The sequence below is a fragment of the Filicampus tigris genome, chromosome 14, assembly GCF_054856515.1.
Source record: "Filicampus tigris isolate MCC_2025a chromosome 14, RoL_Ftig_1.0, whole genome shotgun sequence".
NCBI classification, from domain to species: Eukaryota; Metazoa; Chordata; class Actinopteri; order Syngnathiformes; family Syngnathidae; genus Filicampus; species Filicampus tigris.
This window is the reverse complement of record NC_141230.1, coordinates 19,914,183-19,941,003: the sequence shown is the minus strand read 5'-3', so window position 1 is coordinate 19,941,003 and position 26,821 is coordinate 19,914,183. Positions and strand designations below refer to the sequence as shown.

At 42.4% G+C, this 26,821-nt stretch overlaps 3 protein-coding genes across 4 annotated transcripts in view; 1 reads left to right on the top strand and 2 right to left on the bottom strand.

Annotated features, from left to right (window-relative positions):
- The window catches only part of slc49a4 (solute carrier family 49 member 4), a 21,735-nt gene extending 11,188 nt beyond the window's left edge, over positions 1 to 10,547 (bottom strand). The window contains exons 1-4 of the mRNA XM_086052086.1: positions 9,480 to 10,547; positions 6,312 to 6,405; positions 3,725 to 4,005; positions 2,367 to 2,496 (exon numbers count right to left, since the gene is read on the bottom strand). Of these exons, the coding sequence (XP_085908212.1) occupies positions 2,367 to 2,496; positions 3,725 to 4,005; positions 6,312 to 6,405; positions 9,480 to 9,777 (803 nt within the window). The 5' untranslated portion in view covers positions 9,778 to 10,547. The remainder of the gene's footprint in view (positions 1 to 2,366; positions 2,497 to 3,724; positions 4,006 to 6,311; positions 6,406 to 9,479) is intronic.
- Positions 9,452 to 15,922, top strand: hspbap1 (hspb associated protein 1). 2 transcript variants are annotated; one of them, XM_086052089.1, is made up of 8 exons: positions 9,452 to 10,099; positions 10,842 to 11,043; positions 11,157 to 11,341; positions 11,928 to 12,064; positions 12,832 to 13,003; positions 13,499 to 13,582; positions 13,656 to 13,763; positions 14,147 to 15,922. In XM_086052089.1, the coding sequence occupies exons 2-8, from the start codon at positions 10,845 to 10,847 to the stop codon at positions 14,549 to 14,551; spliced, it is 1,290 nt and encodes a 429-aa protein (XP_085908215.1). In that variant the 5' UTR covers positions 9,452 to 10,099; positions 10,842 to 10,844; the 3' UTR covers positions 14,552 to 15,922. The 2 variants fall into 2 exon arrangements, with proteins under 2 accessions (XP_085908215.1, XP_085908214.1); XM_086052088.1 differs by lacking the exon at positions 9,452 to 10,099 and adding an exon at positions 10,110 to 10,150 and having other exon boundaries at positions 14,147 to 15,921.
- On the bottom strand, positions 15,410 to 26,821 carry slc15a2 (solute carrier family 15 member 2). Its single transcript, XM_086052082.1, is given in 22 exon segments — positions 15,410 to 16,723; positions 16,828 to 16,932; positions 17,001 to 17,144; positions 17,248 to 17,347; positions 17,557 to 17,664; positions 17,752 to 17,798; positions 17,937 to 18,101; positions 18,975 to 19,100; positions 19,242 to 19,323; positions 19,397 to 19,485; positions 20,295 to 20,327; positions 20,500 to 20,544; positions 20,622 to 20,711; positions 21,235 to 21,318; positions 21,432 to 21,514; positions 22,418 to 22,495; positions 22,580 to 22,670; positions 23,652 to 23,830; positions 23,833 to 23,936; positions 24,015 to 24,156; positions 25,517 to 25,604; positions 26,704 to 26,821. Coding segments are annotated over 22 exon segments (2,205 nt in total). The 5' UTR covers positions 26,713 to 26,821; the 3' UTR covers positions 15,410 to 16,510.

Sequence of the window (26,821 nt, the reverse complement as noted above, 5' to 3'; positions counted from 1 at the left end):
ATCTCCGCTCGGGTCCGTCAAGGACGAACGGCACTTAGCTGATGACACGTCTGACTCCGCGAGAAGGAAACGTCCTGCTTTGATTTAGCTAGCGGCTAACTAGCATCTGCTTGCTTGTGCTATGGTGTTTAAGTGCCCTGATAATGACAATCGTCTGTAGCATTTGAGTTAGAACATTTAGACCAGTTAGGAACACAACATTTGGTAGGTCAGTCCATCGTGAGGACCCTAAAAAAAATAAACTATGCCCCCCCCCCCAAAAAAAAAACCAGAGGAAGTGAGTATTTTTATTCGAACTAATCATTTTTGGTTTAATTCCATCAATTTCAGGTTTGTTTGTATTTTCAAAAAGACTCCAAAAGACATAGTCTTCCATTTTCATTTGAAGGGGTCATTTCAAGCTCGTTTCCCGGACTCCTATTTTTTTTTCTAATTTAACCACAAAAAAACAGTCCCACTTAGCAGCCTGAAATTTGGTAGTTATGGCTATCATGAGTAAAATTACAGTCTCAAGGATCCATGAAAAAAAAAAAAACACAATTGAAAAGGGTATTTTGAGCTTTTTCCAGGTATCCGTTCAATTTTTTGAGCATTCAGCCTAAAAAAACACACGCACAAAAAAAAAAAAAAACAGTTCCACTTAGCCCCACGCAATTTGGTAGACATGTCTATGTTGAGTAAGCCTACAAAAAACACAAAACAGTTTTCATTTGAGGCAGCCACTTTAGGCTCATTTCGGCCAGGAATCCTTCAGATTTCTTTTTTTTTTTTTTTTTTAATTCAGCCCTTGAAACCAGTCCCACTGAGCACCACAAAATTTGCTAGTTTTGGGTTCAAGTGTCCATTTTAGGGTCATTCGGCCACTTTCATTTTTTTTTTTTTTTTTTTTCTACTCCATAGAAATATTCGGCTAAACTTGTTGAATTAGCGTAGCTCGCGCCTCCATTTGGGTTATGCCCTGGCGTATTTACCAGAACGCCAGAATCCACGCTTGGAGCTTGCCGCTTGGAGGCTTGATGTTGATGCTGTCTGGCTGTGATAAAAAGCTGCCTGGAAGGCTGCCTATCACCGCCGGCCAAGCTGGATGGCCTGGATAACTTGGCCTATCTTTGCGCGAAGGATGAGGATCAACTCGGTCATTCATCCAAAGGCTCTCGAGCCCGCTGGGCCCCGCAGTGAAGGTATTTCTTCAACGCTTTGATCCGCGGCCGAAACCTCGGGCAACCCCGCTTCATCGTAAAAAGGCCTCGGCGAAAAAACACCAAGCCCTCGCGACTTCCTGTTTCTTAAAGGTGGACCAACATGTGACCCACACGGACCGTTTTCATAGCGCTGTAATTAATCTGGACGGGGACATTAGCAGATGGCGAGGGTCTTCGTTAAAGATTCGTTGAATTCAACAGGCGCGCTTTCTTACTTAAGACGCGTTGTCAAAAAATGCCAATGCAAAATATTTTTTGAAAATGTATGAAAAACGCCAAACATTTTAGATGCTCATTTCCGCCCCCACCCCTCCACAAAAAAAGATCAAAGTAAAAATAAATAAAAATACAAAATGTGTAAAATAGCTAAGCGATACCAATATTTTTTTCAATTAAAATACCGTATAACAAACTAAATGCAAAATCTCTGAGAAGAAATAGAAACTGAGAAAAATACTACTGTAATGGAAAAATTCACAAATATAGGACAAAACATACTTAAAATTCAAGGATAACAACAGACAAAAATAAAAATATGAATGGAAAAATAACAAATAAAAACTCCAAAATATTTCATAAATATAGCAGAAATTAAAAAATACCAAATATTTAAGATATTGGGGAACAATATTACTAAGTAATACAAAATATTAGGCAAAAATACAAAAATATTAGGAAATTATAAAAGACATGTATCCTATTAAAACAGAAATGCAATAGCTGAAAAATACAAACTTATTAGAAAGAACACTAAACAAAATTGCACAAATATTACAAAAGAATACTCAAATATTGGACATAAATGGAAAAATATTACCTGGGGAAAAAAATGAGACCAAAAAAAAAAAATTCTCAACATTTTGGTTAATTGTGAAAATATGACAAAATAATACACAAATAGTAGATGAAAAATGAAACACAAAAATAGAAAAAAAATATTAAAGACACATTTTGGAAAAAAAAAATACAATGATATTGCGCTAAAGCTATCGAAATATTCGTTTTGAAAAACGAGATAATAAACCAAATAATGAGGGATAATATCCAAACATTACAACAAACATACCAAAAAAAATAAATAAATACACAGGCGCCTACTGGCAACTTAACAAAACTAAAGTGTGAACGCAGCAAAATATGAAAAGTGTGCGTGCGTGCGCTCACCTGAGCAGTCTGCAGATGCTGCTCCTGTAGCTGAGCCTCTGGCTAGCGGCGGCCACGCTGGGGGGGAGCGGCGGCCGCGAGGGGAAGTAGAAGAGGACGGACACAAACAGCGCGGCGATGGCGGCCAGCTCTGCAAGGGGGAGCGGCCGGACGTCAACATTTGCTCGGCGGTTTTGGGAGCCCATAGAGTATCTCGCCGCAAAACACAATTTGATGTTTGAGGTCAATAATTTCATTCCCGGCCACAGATGTTGCACTTTTGTGGCCAAATATTGCATTTGGTGTTGGGCGTCAATTATTCTGCAAATTTCGGCTGGATACCCGGGCCAGCCCGGTCCCTCTCAAGCATGTATATTCTTAAACGACTGTGAAGAACAACTCATATTATTGCTGCAGCTTAACGAGGGGGTGTTATAGTGCTTTACTGCTCCCTGCTGGCCAAAGTGCGCACACCAGAAGGAGTAGCACAAAGTCCACTGACTTGAAGCAAAAAAAAAAAAAGTGTCACAAAACTGTTGAAATGTTTTCACTTTTTCATTCATCATGTTATTACTGTATGTTCCTAAGTACAGTATCGAAGATTGCATTTTTGCTCATTTAAAAAAAAAAATAAAAAATCACATTACAATCATTTGTACGGAAGCGTATTGCTGCCACACCAGGAAAAAAAGAACGCAAACCTTATCATGTAAAAATGTGAAAATTAGCATGTAAAAACGTAATTGTTTTCATTATTATACTTATTACAATACCATCCACTGTTCTTAATAACTGTGAAGATAGAACTTAATCAAATCGTTTAAATGAGCCGTGTTAGCCATTCTGTGTTGTTTCAACGACAATTTTCACGTTTTTACATGGTAATTTTCACAATTTTACAAAATAAGTGGAAAGTGTTTTTACATGATCATTTTCATGTTTTTACGTGATAAAGTTGTTGTTTTTTTTCCCCCCGGTGTGGCAGCAATACGCTTCCGTGATTTTGCTTGTTATTCTAAAGAGACTGGCGTTTTGTTTGTCGGAGAGCGTGTATGTGTTGTGGGTGGATTTTTGTCCCCCCCCCCCCCCCCCAAGTAAGTGAGCGTCCTGAGCCGACCTCCAAAACTTTGAATGAGTGACGTGGAATTAAACTGGAACAAACGTCAGCCTCCATCTTACAACAGCGCCACATGCTTTTAATTTTCTAAATCATTTAAGCATGACACTCTCAACAATCTAAGCTTTTTTTTTTGCCCCCAAGCGGTCTACATGGGAAGACTCCAAATTGCCTTTTCGTGTGCGTGCGCGTGCGTTATTTTGGATTGTATTCGTCCCGCCGCGCGACACTGATGCGCTATCGATCAGGGGCGGGCCCCTACCTGCATACATAACCAGCTGGATCTTCTCCCGGATGGCGGCGTCCAAGACGGGCACCGGCGCCGACACCCGGCGGCCCGCCGCCTGGGTGCCGTTGGGGGCGGGCACGATCAGGGGTCCCACCACGTAGGAGGTGGCCCCGCCCAGGTAGGAGAAGAGCGAGGCCACGGCGGTGGCGGTGGCCCTCTGGTCCGGGGCGAACCACGTGGTGGACAGGAAGGGGCCGGCGCTCATGATGGTGGGGCCGGCCAAACCGTTGAGGAGCTGACCGCCGTGGATCAACCTGCAACAGTCGATAAAAACCCGTCGGAAACGAACGTGGGCTTTCGATGGCAAAACAAGAGCATGTTTAAATCGTCAAATAGACTTTTGCGGGACAAAAGACATTTTCATAGCCCGATGTAGCTTTTGGGAACACAGAGTGTTTGGATATTTGCGCCTTTGTTCGGCCCCGGTGAAGTAATGACATTGACGTTATTACTTTTGATGAATGATGTCAAGCCAGGGCGCCGGCGTACCTAATGAAGTGACCCGCGGGTGCGCGCGAAGTTATAAAGTGTGGAGAGGTAAGCTGTCTGAGTCAAGGTCCGTTCTAGGCCAACAAAGAAAAGAGGGGTTTCCAAGTGGGAGGCGATCTGGCAGAGATGGATGCTCGCTCTGGATTTTTGTCTCTGTTACGGTGACATCTACTGGTGAAAAGGGTTCGGGTTAGGCTTTGGACTGACGGTTATCAGTGTCGTGGCCTTTTTTAGAGACTCGACACATTGCATTTAAGAGGGCAGCTACCACTTTCCTGGACGTGAAAACAACGTGTTTTGGAAGACAAATTTTAGCAAATTTAAACCAGTGATGCAACTTCTTGTGGGCAAGGATGACTTTTTTTTTTTTTATGCACAAATATCACTTTGGTTGCCACAAAAATAAAAAAGAAAATTTTGTGTTGGAAGACTTTGTTCAGCAGAAAATACCAACATGTCAGAAAACATTTGAAAAAAAATAATCTCAACTATCCGATGAAAATATATTGGAAAAAGTATTGCAAAAAAAAACAAACACTTTTTTGTGGTCAATGGTTGCCTTTTTGTGCACAAACTCCAATTTTTTGATGATTATGTTGGAAGCTATTCTAAGACAAAAAATATTAGAAAATAATACAAAAGCATTTGTCCCAAAAATATTATTAAATTACATTTTATCAAAGATAGATTATTAGCTAGAATATGCCGCTTTTTTTTAACTATTAGACGAAACATTTTTAATAATATACATTGGGATTTTTTTTTAAGGTACAAAATAAATTTTAAAAAATATTAGCTGGAAAAATACTGAAATATTAGACAGAGACCCGCCCCCAAAATATTGGATGAAAAATACCAAATATACATTTTAGTGTTGGAAATTATTTGACAAAAAATAAATGATCACTTTGATAAAATACATACGATAGATTTTGTTTAAACACTTAAACAAAAAAATATATCTATTAAGGGCGGGGAAGCAGTAATAAAAGGAAAAAATTATGAGGAAGAAGTTCAAAAATATTAGGCACATATACATGAAATTTAGGGAAATTTGCAAAACTATTCGATAAAAAATGCAAACAGCCAAAAATATGCAGAAAAACATTCATCAATGTTCAATATCGATACACAACATTTTATGTTTTACATCCATTTCTTCCGTTCGCCGCACGTACCGAGCATTAACACCTGCGACCCGTTTACAATTAGCGCAAATGAACCGCGTCAGCATTCGCGCTTGTTATCTTGCAATCTGTCGCGACAAGGCCATCTTGTCCTCGCGTCGAGCTGGCACGCTCAGGTCAATCCCATCATGCAGCGGGGCGGCAGCGGGTGCAACCTCCGCACCGCTTTGACCTTGAGCCCAGCCGATTGCTGAGTGGTGGGCGGGCATTTTTGCGAGGGGACAACCTTGCCCTGGTTTAGGATTTTTAGCACTTACGCAATAATATCAATGGTACGGCAGTGATGCTTCCTTCGCAGATATTCATGGAAATCACCAAAAGGTCCACGGCACGCTGCACGGTTAATTGCGCTGGCTGTCATATAATGAATGCGATCGTGCTTCTCATCCCCAATTTCGATGTATCTGCCGACATAGCCACAGCAAAGGCTTTTTATTCTCCTATTCAACTTTATTTAAGGCAAAAGCCACAGTACACGACAGAACTCGACGGAGCTTCCAAGTGGTTGATGACCGGAGTTTCTTAACTCAGTCGCTGCCAGACATTTTCAGACCCTCTTTTACCCCAAGGTTTGAAAAAAATAAAATAAAAAAAATATATATGAATAGGTTCCTGGGATTGAATGGCTGGACTGTGAAAAGACGAGTCAATACGTCAATGGCAGTGAATGAATTAAGGGACTTCGCCAATGGCGTCAGGGGACATCGGATGAAGGAGGAAGGAGAAGAAGAAGGAGGAGGAGGAGGAGAAGCAGAGGAAGAAAGGGAAATTGAAGAGGTGGAGGACCAGAAGGGAGATGAAGAATTGGAGAAGGAGGAAGAGAAGAAAAGGACGAGCAGGTGGAGGACGTGGAGGAAGAGGAGAAGCAAGAGGAGGCGTCTTACCAGCGGCGGAGAGCCGGGTCCGACAGTGGGACGCTGCGTAGCACCGCCCCCAGCAGCATTAAGAAGGCCGACAGCAGGAGGGACGCCCGAAGACCTGCAGGACGCGAGACAAGACATCAGCACAGGACGAGTCCACGTCATCGAGAACTATTGAAAGTCTTTTGATTGAGCGCACGCGTACATGGACGCCAAAACTCATGTCGGCAACAACTGCAAAACAAAAGAGGGCTGCCCAACTTCCTCATTTTTTTTCCCAGCTCGGATGTGGAAGTGAACGTTTCGACACACATTTTGGGAAACTCTCGCATTTCCCTCAAATAGCCTGCATAGTCGGAAGGAAAATTCATTTCACTTTGGTGGAAATGACTTGACCCACAAAAAAAATAAATAAATTAAAAAAAAAAGTCTCCAGAAGCCACGCGGTATAAAACGCACAGCAAGTCTGCCATTTTGGTTTGAGCAGAAGCGGCCATCTTGGGAGTCATTTTGGCCATTTCAGGGGTCCTTCAAATGTGTTGGGAGGAGTAGACCCACAAAAAGGTCTCGAGAAGACATGTCTGAAAAGACAGGAAGTCTTCAATTTGACTTTGAAGCCGTCACCTTGGCCGTTCTCAGAGCGCATTTAAATGTTTTGAAAATTCAAACGAAGGCAGTTCCAAAAAGCAACATGAATTTTGGTAGGCATGTCTGCAATGAATGGATTCCCCCCCAAAAAGTCTCAAGAAGCCACATGATGTCTACGATTTTGCTTTACAGTGGCAATTTTTTTTTTTTTTTTTTTTTTAATTCAACCCGTGAAACCGGTTTCACATAATAACATGAAATTTGGCAGGCATGTTTATCATGAGTAGATCCACAAAAAAGTCTGAAGAAGCTATGCCTGAAAACACACAGGATGCCAGGTCTCCTTTTTTTTTTTTTTCTTCCCATTCTGGTTTGAAGAGGCAATTAGGGTGATTTTGGCCTTTTTCCAGGGCTTCTTTCATCCAAAATCCAGCAGTTTTTGTCCGATTGCTAACAAATTTGAACCTCAAACACTACACACACAGTAAATTTGCAAAACTCTTGAGTTTTTTTGGGGGGGGTTTTTTGCATTCGGGCAGAGCCTGGCAGCAAATTTTGACGACTGCCATAAGCCCAAAACTCAAAAGAGCAATGTCAGAGCAGCCCTGCAGGCATACATTCGTGCCCTTGCTTTTTTTTGTTTTCCTGGCGAGATGAATGGAAATAGCTCAAAAAGACTCTCGAGCGTGAGATGAACTGGAATAGCTTGAAAAGACCCCCAAGACCCGAGTGCCACAAGGAGCACATAATAGCATTCCGACGACGCACTCACATGCCGTACCGGAGGTCAATGTCGGACAAGGAGGACAAAGCACACGGGTGGACAATCCTTAAACATGGGGATGGAGTGATTTACGGTTTCAAAATAAATCCTGATCATTTTATTTTTGCTTGTATTTTTTTTTCCCCTATGTTTGAACTATCTATGTCTAATATATCTGTTTATGGTTTCATTTTATTAGTTCTTTTATTTTTGTCTTTTGTCATTTTTTTCAAATAGTCTTTTTTTTTTTTTTTAATCGAATACTGTTCCATTCCCACCGTACTTGAACATGACACATCCACACAATTCTCCTCCTAAAACGACATTGTATCATGGTGACTCATTAAGCGTGTGCGAGCGTGTATGTGTGCGTGCGTCACACGCAATCAAGATCCGTCCGGAGTCGAACAAGGTTCACAACACCGCTAACCCAATTCAACGTGCGGTCCCGAGGCCAAGTCCACTCGCAGTAAAGTTGAGCGTCGAATAAGCGTACTGGCTTGACAAACTTGTCAGGTGTCTTCTTATTCGACTTGTCTGAAATGACTCCATTGTCACATGAAGACGAGTTATGCAAGTCTGCAAATCAGTCACAAGGCAGCGCCACTCAGGATGACGCGCTAACAACTGGAACAATGTTTCACCGCCTCTTAATATGGTCAAATATTGTAACGCGCGACGCGTCCATACATGATACCACTAGTCAGGGAAATGGAAGTCATACGATTAAATTAGTAACGATGCTGCTACCCGAATGAAATACAGCAGACTGGCATTAAAGTCACAAGAATGACCTGATGGAACGTGTATGTTCTTAAATGACAGGGAAAGTATTGTGATTGGCCCGCTACTGAAATGAAATATCAGACTTGGTATCGTACCTAGCATTCGATAATCATGTCTCCCCAAATTAAAATGTTTACAAGTGTTGTATCGATAGCTGCGATATTATCCTCTAATATATGGATAACAAAATGTGTGGCATTTCAATACTAAAATGGATTCCGGAGACAAAATATCAATATCCAAAACTAAAATGTATTACAATGTACAGTATCGGCGCTACCTGCCTCATTATCACTTTTTACTGCACGGTATGGAAATGTGTGGTGTTGCAATACTGTAATTTATTCACAGGAAAAAAAAAAAAAAGATCAATATCCAAAGTTCCAAACTATAGGTTTTTGAAGTATGGATTTTGGTATCAGTGATTCCAGTCTCTATTTTACTTAGTCTCATATCTGGAAAGCAAATGCGCGATATCCCGATACTAGGATCGCTTCCCAGACAAAAGCTTTGCACATTCTTAGGGAATATGACTTTTGGTATTGGTGATTCAAGCCTCTACTTCAATTGGAATCATGTGTGCGTCAGTGTTGGTATCTTTATCGACATCAATATCTTAGATACCATCATCTATTGTACTTGTTATCATATATGTAAGAAAATATGTAGTATTACGATACTATGTGTTCCCAACACAAAAAGATCAATATTTAGGGTTCGAACCTTGATGTCATTTCACCCGTAACATTTTGACTGTTTGAAACTAAATCATAGCATTTTGTATTAAATATGTTTGTTGTGTTTTTTTTTTACTTGGTATCCTATCAAGGCGACGTGTAGTGCCATCCCGAACAAGTTCAAAACTAAACCGAATGACTCTGAGGCTGGTCATGGTGATGGGGACACCAGCCTTTATTTTACTTGCTAAGGAAATACGCTCTGCGGTGTACTAGTTGGCTAATGCTACCTAAGAATATTTGTAAATGTACCAAATCGATACATCACATGACAATTATCTACTGGTGCGTGTTGGCGGATCGACAGTCCGAGCTCACCTCTTTTATCCATCAGCCACATGAACAGCAGCCAAGGGACGAAGCCCACCGGACCCCACAGGACCAGGACCGCGATGTCGGACTTGGTGAAGCCGAACGCGTGGGCGGCGGAGTTCTGGATGGGCCCCCAGAAGTTCCACACCATTCCCTGCATGAGGGCCAGCAGGGAGAACAGGCTGAGGACCAGCCATCTTCGGCCGTATACTCGGCTGTTGACGGGCGGCGGAGCTCTCGCCGCAGCGTGGGGCGACGCGAGAAGAGGCTCCCTCTCAGCCTCGGTGCTCGAAGCGGCACCCATAGTGGATCACCCTGACCTTGGTTCCGGATCAATTCCGCCTTGTTTAGTCGTCTTATGGCGGTAGAGAACGTTGCGTACCCACGGTCGCAGTCGCTAGCACAAACAAAAACAGCCGAGGGCTACGGAACGTGATGGCGCATGCGCAAGCGATCTGGTTTCCGCTATGGAAACTGTGGCTCGTTAACCGCCATTTCCGCTCGGCCCGAAAGCTGTACGTACCGCGACGTCGCTCCGTACGCGGAGCCAAAATGGAGTAGTTTCACAGGCACGAAACGTGACAGGCGAATTGAAAACGAATACGTCACGTTACGTCAGCAGTCATGTGAGTTTTGTTTACTTCCGCTCACAGCCCGACTTGCACGTGTTGAGAACGGTGTGTTCCCTATTTTATTCCAAGAGCTTGTATTCCTCGAGCTACTTAGCTAGCTTTCAACTACGTAGTTAATTTAGTGACTTTTAAAGTGCATGTGTTCTAGGTGATTTTGACATTAACTAGCTTTTCATTAGTTAGACTAGTAACGTGAACAACTGCAATTATTTTGATACTTTCTGGATCAGGGGTCAACAATGTGGTGCAGGCACCAAGCAGCTCCTTTTTAACTTTTGTTACTAAACGGAGTTAAATAACCGGCCGAGAAATGATAAAAGACTCCTTCGCTATAGCCTCTCTGAGCTGTGATACGTGTGACCAAATGATTGACGTATCTTTCAGTCGATACTTTCGATACCTCATGTTACGTTATGTTTTGCACGTTCTCAAACAACTTTTGGAACATTAGAGCTCCTTAAAGTTGACCTTTAGTTTTATTTACTACACTTCTGTGTGTCAGGAACAGTTAATGCACTATTCAATCGTGGCACTTAAATAAATGTCAAATGGCATTTAAGTTAAAACTTTGGAAACACAGGCCTCAGTTTGTTTTTTTTTTATATATATTTTTATAATATTTAAGTATTGCAATGCGTATCGGATTGGGACAAAAGTGTATCGTTCCAGCCCTAGTTGCTATCAAAACGGTAAAAACGCTGACTTAAAACCCACTGAACACTGTGTTGTGTTGCAGGCCATGGCCGCCGGCGCCACCCACGTCCCGGCCTTCAGTCCGGAAGAGGCCCGGAGGATTGTGGGCCGTCTGCGGCAGCCCGCCGTCTTCCTGAACATGACGCGCGGCTGGCCCGTCCTCGGCTGGACCGCAGAGAATCTGCGCCAACTCCTCGGGGACAGAACCATCCGATTTCGGCTAGGCAGAAAAGAAGAGACGAATGGTCAGAAGAAAGAAGGAATGGGCGGAGCAAATTGACACCATCGCATTCATGACAATTTGCACCTGGCACAATGGAAATGAACCTGAATTGACTTGGTCTGTTTGTCTCCACAGTGCCTCAGTTTGAAACGCAGTGCTGCTACGTGGAAGCAAGCATGGGTCAGTTCCTCAGCTGGCTGAAAGGTGAGGCGGGGGAGGATGTGGGATCTTTCTGTGACTACCCACGCTTTCATTTCTGGGCCTACGCTGACTACAAGTACATCGCCAGGATGTTTGAACACCAGCCCGACGTCTTTGAGGTATACACTCTCTCTCTCTCTCTAAGTTAAAAAAAAACTATATATATATCTATAAATATATATCTATAATGTTTGGCCTTGACGAAGGTCTTGGCTATTCTGACCGCCCTTCTGGTTACGGGTGTGTGTGCAGGCAGACATTATGCAGGAGCTCCTTGCACGAAAAGACAAAGTCAAAACATTGTATGAATAGCAATGAGAATGTGACACAAGATATAAATACAGCTCATTATTTCCCCCACCATTTATATATATATACTGTATAGTCATTATTAAAAAGCTCCAGGTAGTGACGGGATGTCAGCGGAATGATAGCAAATAATCCTACCTTTTCTCACTCAATCTCTTTTTTTGGACATTTTCAATTAAAAAGCGCCGCTTCTTCTTGCAGATAAAGACATTAAAGAGTGGTCACACGGCAACATTTTATGAGGCTGATTAATTTTTATAGCGTCGGGCGAATAAATGACATCGTGTTGAAATGTGCCTTCGGGCGACATTGACCAGTCTGCCATTTACTGACAACTGCTTATGTGTGTGCTAATGGATTCATAGTCCAGTGTGTGTGTGTGTATGTGTGTTTCAGGACGTAAAGTGGGAGGCGTTCGGGTTCGAGGGCCGTAACGGAAAAGACAGCACGCTGTGGATGGGCACGGAGGGCGCCAACACGCCGTGCCACTTGGACTCTTACGGCTGCAACCTGGTGCTGCAGGTACAAGGACGGTAAGACTGCGCCACCGAAGCCCGGCCCCTGCTTCTATTGAGTGACTCCGAGCACATTTAAACAGATGCCGAAACGCTTCCACCGCGATTCGGATATGCGATAAGTGTCAACACACGCTCGGTCTACTCTCTTTGAACGCCGATGAACAGGTTACCTTCAAAATGCTGCTTTTCTTAACGGAGTCTGGTGTCTTGCGTGGCGATGCCCTTGAAACTGACGTTGGGTGTCCTGGCTGCAACTTATGAAAATCATCATAATAAAATAAAATAATATGAAAATAATAAGGCTGTTTTTCCCACACCAAACACACACGACAAATAGAGCCATCCATGAAACGCACACACATAAACATGCAGCAAACACACGCAGACCAACTTTTATACACTATACATCAAACACAAACTAATCATACACCAAATACATACGGACACATCAAACACATACACACACACTAAAAATGCACTAAAACATTTAACAAACGATGGATGAGTATATAAACAGTTTTTAGTGTGAAATGGTTTATCATTTTACAATCAATGATAGAAAAAAATACATGTGAAAATTCACCAAAGGCATCTTAGTGAATCCTCCACCACGTGTGCGCCCCCTGGTGGTTGGCTGACTAGTGGTTGAGAAAGTCCTTGATCAGATACGCCAAAATCACACACCATGTGTGTTTGGTTTTAGTGTATTCTACAAACACACACACACACACACACCCCAATTATTTCCCTTGCTCACTTTTTTTCTTGGTCTTTGTGCGCAGGAAGCGCTGGCACATGTTCCCTCCGGAGGACACGTCCAAGCTGTACCCGAGCAGGATCCCGTACGAGGAGTCCAGCGTGTTCAGCCGCGTCAACGTCCTGCGTCCGGACCTCGGCAGCTTTCCCGCTTTCCGGCGCGCCGACGCGCACGTCGTCACCTTGTTGCCCGGACAGGTTGCTCAAACGTTCATTAGCTTAGCATTGTTAGCATCAACACTTGCAGCTGGCTCAGAAGCGGTAGCTTCAGGCCTACACGTTCAAACGCAACATAATCGGACAGCTAAAGACGCAACAAACACGCACACGCACAAAAAAAGACAAACGCGCACACACACACACATACTATAACTTGTGTGTTGGTTCCTTCACACAACAGTAAGATTGTGACTGTCATATTTCGGCGTGTTTTATCTTCCATCGAGGCCGCCACCTTGGCAGGGTAAAAACTGGGCGGGGCCGAGTTGGGGTCATGTCAATCAAGTAACTCACCACCCATCATAACTTTTGACCTTTGGCCTCTGTGACAAAACGGGGGCCGCGAGTGGATGAAGACAGAAAATCAAAGCCTGTCATCAGCCGACATATTGAGCCGGTGGTCCAATGCTGCCATCTGGTGGCCGAAAGCAGAGGTGCAGCCAATCGATGGTAAGCCTCTTGTTGTGTGGCCAGGTTCTCTTCGTGCCGCGACACTGGTGGCACTACGTGGAGTCTCTGGACGCCGTCACCGTCAGCGTCAACTCCTGGATCGAGCTGGTGAGCCGCACAAAATCGGAACGGTTATTGTTTGACCGATTATTGACTGATCAATGAAACGATCCCCGCGTAGGACGATGACCACGTGGCGCGCGTGGGCGAGGCAGTGACCAGGACGGTGGTGTGCGCCGTGAAGAGCGCGCAGGGCGACGACGCCGAGTGCTGGCTAAACCCCACGGAGGTTAGTGTGCTAAGTGGGGCTGAACAATTCATCAAATCCAAATCGACATCGCAATGTTGACCCACAAAAAAGCCTCGCGAAGCGTCAAGGTTTAGTTAACGAAAAATAGAGAAAAAACTCCAATTGAGAAAAACTGAAAAAAAAAAAAAGAAAACTAACGGAATCAACATCTTTTGTTTGCGAAACTAATTATAGCAAAAATGTCCCGTGTTTGCTTTGGCTGATGACATCAGAGCCGTGTTTTATGACCTCACCATTCTGAGCAATCTGATTGGTCAGTAGTTCGTGGTTGACAATACAAAAGCAAGCACGGACGCCTGAAAAATCCGCGGATTGACACGCAAACATCGAATTGGTGATCGATGACGTCGTCATGTGCGCAGGAGGGCGTGACAGCCCATGACGACAACATGCGCTACATCAACTTGGCTTTGCGGGCCTGCGCTCGGCTACAGAAGAGCAAGCCCACCTCGGAATCCAAAAAGCGCGACTCTGGCGGACGCATCCGAAGCGACGTCCCCTTCGGGCCGTGTCTACTTCCCGTCTCCCGCCTTCCGCGCCCTCTCCAAGATGGCGGCGACGGCCTCGGTCCCGGTACGATAGGCGAGTTGGCGCCCGTGGGCACAGACGACCTTCTGGAGTGTCTGCTTCATCCAGACGTGGTCGCCATGGTTACCCGGCTGCTGTTGGACAAGCAGAGGAGTGATGGCGGTCATCACTCCGAGAACAGACAATCTCCGATGGGGTCGGACGATTACCTTTATGCAAATGAGGCGGCATCAAAGTGAACGATGGGTTCGAAGTGGGCGCCTCGCCAACAATAATCCGATCAAGGCGGATGTTTGTTTGTCAGGGCCGGGGCCGCATTCTTCATCGTAACTGCATTTCGCACATGTAAACATGTTTGTTGCCTAGCAACATGACAAACAGGGCAAACAACTGTAATCGTGAGGACACAGCAAGGCGTGAAGTGAGCCAGAGCTATGCTCTAGTTGACTTGACTTTTTCAGTTAGTTCAGAGTGACAATAGTCGAAAAAAAAAAGCCATAAAGCAGTCAAAATAAATTCACCGATTTTTTTTTCCCAAGACAGAATAAAGTTGTATTTTTTTCATGAAAAAAAAATGCTAATTCCAATTATTTCGTATTTTAAGTCTTAACTGATGACGATAAGCTGTTTTTCATTATATATATATATTTTTTTTTTTATATTTTATAAGATTTTTTCCAGAATAGTCTGTTAAGATTATGTGGATAAAGTCATTGTTTTTCCAAGCAAAAAAAAATTGCAAAAAATGCTCACAAAAAATTTCATAAACCATTTCAGATAAATATCCATTGTCTAATCTGAAGGGGTAGAAAAAAAAAAGAAAATTGCTAACACTGACAAATTGTATTTTTTTCACAAATAAAAGTAAACTGTTGAATCTTTGAGAGAAAAAAAAAAGCTGTAAAAAAAAAAAAAAAAAATTAATTAATTTCATCAGAGATAAAAAAAAGAAACTGATGAGAATAAAGCCTGATTTTTTTTCTCTCAAAAAAATATAGTCATAGCTCTAAAATCGGGCTTGTTACATTTTGAGGTTAATATGATGGGGAGTCCGAGTTCGGACACAAGAGCAGACAAGTGGGGAGGTACAACTCAAGTGCGGGAGTTAACTAAAATTATTTATTCAATAAAAACGCTAACAAGGCACGTGGAATCAAAACTACGAAATTAACTCAAGTCCAAAGAACATGATTCAAAGTAACAAACAAAACACGAGGATTCGACTGACCATGATATAACTTGGGAATATATCTACTAAGAAAAACAGACGGCAAACATTACCGACAAAGACAGAAAGAAACCAGGGAATTCAAATTCAAGCAAACTGATGAGACTACGAGGAACATCTGGACCAGGCTCGAGGGAGCCGATTGGTCGACACCCGGAACTGGGCCGACGAGAACAGCTGAGAACAAAAACCTAAAGGGCAAGACACGTACCATGAAACAAAAGTAAATATAATACAAACAACAAAGATTTAGTCATACTTTTTTTTTTTTGTTAAAGTCAAAAACTGATGAGAATAAATTCAGATTTTTTTTTCTAGAAACAAATTGCAATAATGAATTGGTATTTTTCTGTAGAAAAAAACGTGTGAACTGATACATTCATTTTTGTTCAATAAAAAAAAAAAATGTAAACCTGTGAAAGTTATAATTTGAGACAAGTGGTAAACTGATGGGATTTTTTTTAGAAGAAAAAAAAATCGTAAGATTGAATGGATGAAGTCTTTCTCACAAAAAACATACACATTTGTTTTTGTTTTCTTTCAATAAAAAGCTGATTAACTGTTGAGAATCGATTTTTTTTCTAGAAAAATCATAAACTGAGGACAAATTGATTTTTTTTCTAGAAAAAAAAATCCTGAATTTAGAACAGTCGTATTCTTTTCCAGAAAATAAAACTGCAAACTTGCGAAAATATTTTTTTTCTTACGACAGCAATGTGCTACACACAAATCCCTGAAAAAAAAAAAAAAAAACACAAGAGTAATTTGAAATGACAAAGCAAGACAGCAACGTACTACCCAAAAAAATCCTGCACAGGTGACGATAAAAATTTGAAATGTTGTGCGTGAAATCTACAATCAACCTTTGACGCTAACAATTAGCATCAAGGGAATAGCGGCGCGAAAAATTGATCACATTTCATTGTTTACGATTCCTTCTCAGTTGTCCCTGTTGGGAAGGCGCTCGCGGTTAAAGTCTGGTGCTGGGCTCCAAGTCTCGTTTCTCCTTATTCAGCCCGTCGTCGCTTTCGTCGCAGTCGTCATCGTCGCGTTGGCCGTTTGGATCGTTGCCGTGGCTCTTGTCCGGCTGATGAACGTTGACGTACGTGTACAAGTGAGCCATGACCGAGAACGCCATGCACACGGCCAGCAGCAAACCCGCAAACAGCAGGAACTCTTTCCACTGCAACACACACACACACACACACAATGATGAGGTTAGCGTGTGCGCTAACCGGATTAAACGCAGATTCTTGGGAGAGGATAAAAAAAATAAAGTATAAATACCTGCTCGAGGCCTGCGCCCTCCGCCACGATCAATACGATGACGTTGCCGAAAGCGACGGTGAGCAGCCAACCGGCCTGCAGGACCGACTTCATGTTGGCGGGGGCCTGCGGGGGACAATCCTTCTCAGCGACTATTTGAGGAGCGCTCGCTCGACCTGGACTGGAAGCCAAACCTGCGAGTAGGAGAACTCCAGGCCCGTGATGGAGAACATGACTTCGCCCGCCGTGATGAGGATGTACTGCGGGATCTGCCAGGCCACGTGGACGTTGTTGGCATGGACGTCCTCCATCTTGTGCGCCGTAATCCTACCGGACTCCTGTGAAGCCACAGGAGAGAAAAAAAATTCATAAATAAGGGGCAGATCTTGAAAGTGGGATGAGGCTACTTCCTGGCTAAGAGTGGTGAGCTTCCTGGCTGACCTCAAGCAGGACCACGGTGTAGGACGCTCCAAAGTCCAGGAGCCCGAGGTCCAGGTCCGGGCAAGTCTTTGATTTTAAACTGCAGCTCACTTTATTATACCTGACATAAAAGACAAGTTGGAAAAAACAACAACAAAAAAAAGTCTAGTGTACCTTGTTCAATTTTGAAAGGAATTGGGACAAAATCTGGTGGACTGTCTTTGAAGGACCACTGGAAATAGGCGTTTCAAAAAGAAATGGCAAACGTCCTGTGTCATTTCAGGTATGGCTTCTTGTGTGAGACAGGAAGTGATGTCACGGTCCACTCACGCTCCCTGATTGACGGTCTTGTTGGCGGAGACGCTGTAATGGGCGTCGACGTGGAACGTCTCGTCGCCCACGGTAACGTTGGCCGCCTCCGATAGCGTGTTGATGAACCTGCACGGGTCCACGCTAGCTTAGCTTAGCATTAAGATGACAGGCGAAGTGTCGTGTCGTGTCGTACGTCAAAGGTCACGTTTTTACCTGAGAATTGGAGCTCCTTCGTCGTTTTTCTTGATGTGGTCTTTCACCTGGATTACAAACGTCAATAAAGCTTCAAACACTTTTTTTTTTTGGTAATGATATTATTTGTAAGAATGTGTTTTTCTTGTAACTTTGCATCATTGTTGTGGTTGTACAATTCTTTTGGTGTTTTTGCGTTCACTCACCAGTTTGCAGCGTATTCCGGGGTGGGCGGGGTGCAGGATGAGACTGTACGCCTCCTGCTGGCCAAATGTGATATTGCAGGCAGAGGCGGCTCCTTCGTAGTGGACCTTCAAGCTCACGTTGGTGCTGGGCGCCCCCAGTGGCAGCGTCAGGTACTCCCCGGGATCCTGACACAAACGTGCTGCGTGCTCTTCATTCGTTGATTTGTTTTGTTTTTAATTATGTTGTGTCTTGCTTTAGTCACATCATAAAACTGTTATAACGGTAACAATTAGAACAATTTAATTACAATAGTACATTTTCTCAAAATATAGGACTTACTATCTTATACCATAACATGGACGTTATGACATTTTTATCTTGGAAAAAAAATTGCATATCTGAAAGTTTTTTTCCTTCTAAATGATACAACTTATCTTGGAATAAAAACAATTTAATTCTTGTAAAAAAAATTTTTTAGATACATCCTTTAAAAAAAAAAAAAATTTCCTCTAACAAATAAACATTTCTATATTAAAAAAAAGATTAAAAAACCCAACAAAATTATTTGTTCTCAAATTCCAATTTTCATTACTATTTTGGGAAAAAATATATAAATAAATAAAATACCAATTCTAAAAAATACGAAAAAATGACAATTTTTTAAAATCCAACTTTATTCTAAAAAGATGACTTTTTTCATCTAATAATATAACTTTATATATTTAAAAAAAAGTATGTAGTTCTCATAACACAATATCTCTACATGATATTTTACTATGAAAATACCAAACAAAAATTCTCCCGAAAAATATGACTTTTTAAAAAGTATGTATTCTTAAAGAAATAAGAGGATTTTTTGCCCCTGGAAAAAAATGACTTTTTAACTAAAACAAAAAAACGTGTGATTTATTCTCCTAATATTCCAATTTTTTACACGACTTTTTATCGTGGCAATAAGAAACTACTTTAATATTGTAATATAAATAAAAATATGTCTTTATTTTTATAAATACAACTAACATTCAGATTTTTTTTTTTTTTTTTTTCTTTCTGGCTACCTGTAAGAACGGGAACGGCTCCGGAAAATGCTCGCCCTCTGGGAAGTGGAGACGGACGTCCCCTGGTGCCAAGTTGAAGACCTGCAGCAGACACTTGCCCGCCGGTGCTGGTTCCACCACCGTTTTCTACAACATTCAACACGCCCCACAGTCAGTCGGGACCATTTCTTTAACCAATCACACTTGAAATTCGCATCACTGATACAATAACATCGACATTTTTCCATCCCGATTGGTCGGTCAAAGCGGCTTTTGTTGTTGACGTACCACCACGTGGACCTCCACCAGGGCGGCGACAGCAAACGCCAAGGCTGCAAAAATCATCCCGGTGGCCATTTTCCTCAATGGACTGAGGGGGCGGAAAAAAAACCCCCAAAATATTATTTCATATCATCGTTAAAAAGATGATGATGGGAACTCACGTGACGTTGATCCTGCAGAGGGAAACCAGCGGGTATATGAACAGGTCGAACATGGGCACGAACACCAGAATCAACAGCGCATTCAGTGTCTAGCAAGGAAGAAAAAAAAACATGTCAAAAACAGACAACAGAGTTGGATGACTTGACATTAAACCCTCAGTAGCACCCCCAAAGATTTTCTTTGCAAAATTCAACCCTTGAAGACGGTTTCACCTAGCAACATTACATTTGGTAGGTAGGTCTTTTTATGAATCGACTCAACAACAACAACAAAAAATGGAAAAAGCCATTCCCGAAAACACACAGGAAGTCTGCCATTTTGATCAAAGTGGCCATTTTAGGCTCATTTGGGACTCCCAAGATTTCCTTTTGAAATGTGACCCCCCAAAGCCAGTTTCAGTACGGACACATAACATTTGGCAGATATGCCGATCATGAGTAGGCCCACCAAAAAAGTCATGTCCAAAAATACACAGGAAGTCTGTCATTTTGGTTTGAAGTGGCCATTTTTTGGGGGGGTTCATTTTGGCCATTTCCTAGGGTGCTTGAGAATTTCTGAAAATTCAGCCCGCAAAGCCAGTTTCACTTGGCAAAAAAAAAAATGCCACTAGAAAGTGTCGAGAAGTTGTGTCCAAAAAGACAAAAGAAATCTGTCATTTTGGTTTGAAGCAGCGGGGTAGTTTTGACCATTTCTAGGGCTTCTTCAAAATTGAACTTCTACGTGGTTTCGACCAAATACGAGCACCAAATTCTCCTACACGTTAAAAACAGAAATGAACAAATTTATCATTTTAATCTTAACATCATACTTTTTGTAAGGAAAATCAGCTTAGCCAAAAACTGGCAACTCATCTTGTAATACCACTTTCATCCACAGGAGGTACGTGTGAGCACATACCTGCATTTGATCAGGTTTGATGGCGAAGGATCCCTGTCATGGAAGGCAAAGAAAACCAATAAACGATTAAACTTTAACCCCAAAAATCTATCAGGAAGTTTATCGAGCAAGAAATCGACCGGCGGGTGATCCATTTAGGTCGTAAAAAAAGCTATAACAGACAATGATTACATGGAATAGAACCATAAGAAAACAACAAACGTACAAAGGACATGTTCATCCTGGTGGCCTGCAAAGTCCAGCGGGAGCCCTGCAATCAAACAATGCGTCGTTAGCATTGTTAGCATCGTTAGCGCTACGTTGACTCAATAAGTCGGCTTCTGGGACCTGCTGATCGAACAGAGCCCAGAACATGGGCAGAGGGATGTAAAGAACCAGGACCCGCAGAACCATTTTGATCTCCGTGATCAGACGCTTCTGTTGACACAATTAGTAAAAAAAAAAAAAAAATGCTCAGAGATATTATTCAAAAAGAATTGTTATACAGTATGTACATACAAAAAATATATATAATTTCAACATTTTAAATGGTAAAAAAAAATGGGTAGGTGGAACCTTTAGAATAGCGTTATTAAATATTATAAAAACACGTTTTAAATGTCTAAATACAATATAACCTTTTAGCACGTTATAGCGTCAACATTTCTCAGCAGGGTCCTAGACAAACAAAGGATAAAATGTGTGTCTCGTTCAGAACAGGCGCGCTATCACTTCTGTCGATTATTAAAAATATTCCCATTTATTTTGCGAGCAAAGGTAAATATGTGGCGAATAGCGCTCTAATGTCGTCACTTGCACTGGTCGCAGCCAATAGGGAGCGGTTCTCATCAACTGTGTTTTTTTTTTTTTTTTTTTTTTTAATACATCAAGTGAATTTCCTTTTAGTTGAGTAACTGACAAGCAACTTTAGCCGTTAGCATTAGCGAGCCAAACATCACACCGAGTACTTGTCCTCGGCCCAGTCCAGCCAGTGCCTCCTGCTAGACTCGTACTTGGACCTCCTCCAGCGGTTCTTGATGGCAAACTGCAAGCGTAAAATCACAACAACAACAACAACACTTGAAAATCAATCACAAATCCTGACAAGGAGAAGGAAACAAAAAAATCATGAAGATGACAAAGCGTTCAATGACTCACGCCGATGCAGTTGCAGACCTCCATCAAGATGTTGCCCTGTGGAGGATTCCGCCGGTAGAGGCTGCTGCCTAAAATGAACACGACTACGAAGAAAAAAAACAAAAAAAACCCACAAACACATAGAAGACAGACAATAAAGTTGAAGCGATATATTATGTTGCCACTCAGTTGAATTTACTGTAAAACTAAACATAAAATAAAGACAATGACACATTGTGAATTTTAAACAATAACGTCAGTTTAGCTTAATGCTAACACATAATGGGAAAGGCCATAGACAGGCTAACGGCTAGCATCTGTGTGGCGGTATCACAACCCTCGAAGCGAGGACTATTTGCACACGGACGATGGCGCAACACATGTGGAAAGATAATACAACAATGCTCACAGGCATATGTTCTTTATCCTCTATGTAGAAAAACGAATATTACTGCGGCAAAATGTGTGTCTCATTCAGGACCCCCCCCCAAAAATGTTCAACTGCAAAGTGAGATAATGAAAGACCTTGAACTAGGACTAAGATTGCGTTGATCATGGAATAAGATTGCGTTGATCATGACTATGCCATCAAGAGCCACAAGGGGGCTGCAGTGTTTATTTTTGGAGTTTGAGCGCCAAAGGTTTTTCCATTTGTGAATCGTTTTTTTTTAACACGTCGGCCCAACACGCTCTTGCGTGTTTTTTAAGCGGCGCTTCCTTTGTGGCCTTTTTTTTTTTGTTTGTTTTGTTTAGACTGTGAGCCGCGCAGAAGGACGGCGACGCGCTGTCGGAACCGGTGAGGATCATCCGCTCGGCCGGCAGAAAGCGGAAAACGTTCACGCAATATTTGACGTGTACATTAGAATCATATTTTGACTTTTTTTTTTTTTTTTAAAGTGATAATATACATTTTTATGCCTTTATTTCACATGTAAAAAAAAGATATAATCAATTCTAGATGTATTGCTTTGATTTAGTGGCAAAAAAATTCAACAGGAAGCGCTCACCCAAGGCCACCATCATGAGAGCGGCGGGCACACCAAAGGCTAAAGCGTAGCAGTCGCCGCCAAAACACTGCACGTCTCCTGCGGAGTGGGGGGGGGGGGGGCGGGGCCAACATCAGCGGCAGCAACAGGAGCGGGCGGACACGAGCGCGGAGCGACGCTCACCTCTCAGGATGGGGGTGATGATGGTGGACAGGAGGCTGCCGGCGTTGATTGCCATGTAGAAAATGGAGAAGAATTTCATCCTCTCTCTCACCTGACCACAAAAAAAATAAAAAATAAAAAATACAAACATTGTGGTGTGACCAAGAGGACTTTTACATTTGGATTTGATGTCATTTGGATGTCAGGTTTAAAGCGAATTAATACAATTCTTAATTTTGTATTCATTTTTAATTGTATTTTTGGTTCAAACGATTTGAAAGAAATATGGATTTAATTTTATATTTCAAATTTAAACTGTATGTAATACTTGATACAATTTTTTTTTTTACACTTTTCATTTAATTTTCCATGCAATGTGTAATTGTAGCTATTTGTTTGTAATTATTGAAATATTAATGTCATTTTTGATTCATGTTTGATTTTCATTCATTATTTTTGATCATTCTTTTGGTTTCATAACTCTGGTTACAATTTTTATTACATTTTTTTATTTTGATTATTACATTATTACGTAACAAACATGTTTTTCTATCATTTTCAATGTGTTCTTGTATTTTATATTTCGTTTTTCTCAATTGCTGTACTTTTAATGCAATTGTGAATTAATTTAAATCAATTTAATTTTAGAATTAATTCAATTCAATGCCATTTTCAATTTGTTTAATTCTGTCATTTTTAATGTAATGCCATTTTAAATATAATTGTAATACTTTTTTATGCTTATTTTAATCATAATCACTATTAAATTCTTTTGTACTCATTTTAATCCCTTTAGGAGAAGTTGTACAGGGCTACCAAAATAAACTTAGACCTTTTTTTCATTTTAGTCGTTTAACGTTTATAATCCCCTTGAGGGCTTATAATGACTAAAGTACATTGAATTCAAACACGGACAACGAGAGTAAAACTTGGCCTCCAATACGCCGAACCGTTTAGTAGTCAATTATGTCTCATCTGAAGCCTTGGTGAAGCAGCATGTGGCGCGCAAATCATACTGTACAACGGAATCGGCCACCCCAATCCATTGCATCGTTTGTGGTCACACTGCATTGCGTCCAATTTCTCCACTCACATGCTTCTCCTGGAACTGGTCGCCCCCGAAGGCGGCCACGCATGGCTTGATCCCGCCGGTTCCGAAGGCGATCAGGATCAGACCCGTCAAGGACAGAGCGCTGCAACACGCACCCACACAAATGGACGGACGGGGACCGTCAATGAATATCCATGAGGCAGCTCGGTCCGATTGGTCTACGGGCGTCCGTACATGTGCGCCGTGTTGCTTCCCACCGTAGGAATGGCGCCGACCGACTTGATCACGTGACCCAGCACGTAGATTACGGACAGGTAGATGATGGTCCTGCGCACGGGCGGACGGGTTACACTGGGGTGAGGTAACAAATCGGGGCGTGATCCGGGCTACACCGCGGGGACTGACTTAAACTTCCCGAGCCAGGAGTCGGCGATGATGGCGCCCAGGACGGGCGTGAAGTAGCACAGGCCGCTGAAGGCGTGGTACACGGCCGTGGAAAGGTCATGGTCCCAGCCCAGGTACGTCAAAAAGTACAGCGTCAGCACCGCTGGAAACCACAAAACGAGCAAAAGTCAACAAGGTCGGGATGGCGACCGCGCGCCGTGCAGCAAAGCGGAGGCCGTGGACACCAAAAGTTGGGGCGAGTGTGACACGGCCCTTCCGCACTTGACTTGTGCAACAACCGCAGGGCGCTTGCGATGACAAAGACGCATGTGAGACGGCGTTAATTCGTTGGCGCGTCAGCGGACTTGTTGCGGGGGGGGGGGGGGGGGGGGGGGCGCTCCCTCATCGCTAAAAACAAACCGCAGCCAGTTTTACAGTCAACTTCCTGGACCGTCATCGTACAGGCACTCACTTTCAACTACGCTTTCTTTTAGCCACTCCCGCTACATGCTAATAAGAAGCACTGCCTGGATCGCTACCCCTGCCACTCCCGCTACACGCTAATTGGAAGCGCTGCAGAAAAAAAGGAGACTCTGGAGTCAAATAAAACCAGAACGGTGGAGACTGCGGAGTGCGATGCTGCAACGGTGGTGAGACCGGAGGAGGATCATACAGCAAATATGGAGACGGCGAAGCGGCGAATTCAAGCTTGTCGAGTATACAAATTCGAGCCCGCACAGGGTAACTGTAGCGTTCCCTCCGACCAAGGATGAAACTTTACTGATGATTTTTGGCTTTTATTTGTCGAGCAGCAATTATCCACGGCCGTGTAATTCATTCATGACGTCATCACCACACCCGTAGCCCAAATCGCCGTTTCGGAACACGCGCAAACATTAGCAAACACCTTTCACATTCAACACTCACTATTTACAAAGGCGAATCCTGAACCGCAACAAGTTACACACCTTTTGCCTCTTCGGAGGGGTTGCTTGTGTAACGTGAGACCGTTTACTGTGTCTCCGTATGTCGGTGTCGCTTTTTGACAAGCATGAACATAGTTTAATGCCATCGAGCTGCTCATTTACGCACTGCGCTAAACACGAGAAACACTACACAGGAAGTGACCATTTTCAATGCAGATTTCAAAATTAAACTATGAACTAATGTTGTTGAAATAATATGATTAGGGTTATTTACAGTAACGTTGCAGAAATGTGGAGACTGCGGAGAATCACTGACGCAAAGCGGAGACTGTGGAGTGTAAACGACGCGGCAAAGTGGAGATTGTGGAATTTATGAAGAAAATAAAAAGAAAGCAGGCTATGGACGGCAGAAACAGTGGAGACTGTGGAGTATAGCTGTAGCAAAAAATGGAAATAAAATCCAAGAAAAATGGAGACTGCGTGTGGAGTGTTGCAACAGTGAAGAATCTAGAGAAGGATATTGGAGACTGTGGAGCAGCAAAGTGGAGACTGTGGAGTTTCACTGCAGCACATTTGAGACGGTTGTATTTCTTTTACCTCTCATGCCATAGTAGGAGAAACGCTCGCAGAACTCGTTGACGACGATGAAGCAGATGCTGGCCGGGTAGTTTGTCCCACATAGTTTCTAAAACAAACAAAATGTTTTATACTCGCAACGATTGATTGAAAAAAAAAAAAAAATCTAATCGAGATAAATAATACACTGCGTCAGTCTGTAGGGGTGAAGAACAAGCTGAGCTGAAAGACAAATTTCACAATTTAAGGGTTGATCTTCGGGTGCATTCCGAGGATTCTCTTAGCGTAATATAACGTTTTGTTTTGATTTTTTTTTAGGGGCGGGGGCGGGAATACAGTTGTATTTTCATAAAAATATGTATTTGCGGAAAATCATAATCACTGTTCTTCAAAAATTACAACAAAATGTTGGTAGGATTACAACTTAACTTTACTGACTTTATTCTTGGAAAAAAATCTAATATCTTCTTGAAAAAATAAACTTTTTTTTTTTTCCCAAAAAAAGTATGACTTTATTCCTAATTAAGATTACGAAAATTTCCCTGCGAATATTTAAGACTCGAAAACATTCCAATTTATTCTTGGAGACTACTGCTTTATTTTAACATAAACGGTTTTTTTTTTCACTTAAGAGTCCAGGTTGGTGCATAACAATCATCTCCTCACGAAGCGGTTGGTTCTTGACCCGGAAGTTTAGTGAAGCTTCATGAATTGGGGGATGGGGGGTCTCGTGCGCTCAGAGGGCCAGCGTGTTGCGTCATCTCAAAGACCGGCAATTTTTACGGTGTCACGTAAACGCACCACCGGGAATGAGGCGAAAACTAAACGGTTGAAAAGTGGTGTGTGAGACGTTCAATACAGAAAAAATCAAGTGGGAATTTTCAGTGAAAAAAAGTGTCAACAAAGCCACGCACGCTGCAAAGCCAGCGATTTTTTTTTTTAATCTGCGATTTGTAACGTAATGGCCGTTTTACCTGTAAAAGACAACATTACTCTCACAACATGCCTTTACTCTCGTAATATTATGCCCCTTGTATCTTGAAAAAGACGTATTAAAGTGACGTGGAGTTCCAGTACTGGACGACCGAGTAAGATTTTTCAGTGACAAAAGTGAAAGCAAAGCCACCGAGTTGTATTATTGTTTGTTTCCCCACACACACACCCCCCCCCCCAAAAAAAACACGTGAAAAAGTTACTATTTGCTTTACCTTGCTCATGTTGGCGGCAGCGTGCGTGCAGTCACTGCAGAATAGATGCCCACCCCCCAAAAAAAAGTAGAGAACACCCACCAACTCAGCCTCTTTTCTCCTCCTCCTCCTCCTCCTC

Excerpts from the sequence above, each read along its gene's own strand:
- hspbap1 (XM_086052089.1), top strand. The coding sequence starts at position 10,845 with ATGGCCGCCGGCGCCACCCACGTCCCGGCCTTCAGTCCGGAAGAGGCC. Across the intron at positions 11,044-11,156 it reads CAGAAAAGAAGAGACGAATG|TGCCTCAGTTTGAAACGCAG; the intron begins GTCAGAAGAAAG and ends TTGTCTCCACAG. Across the intron at positions 11,342-11,927 it reads ACCAGCCCGACGTCTTTGAG|GACGTAAAGTGGGAGGCGTT; the intron begins GTATACACTCTC and ends TGTGTGTTTCAG.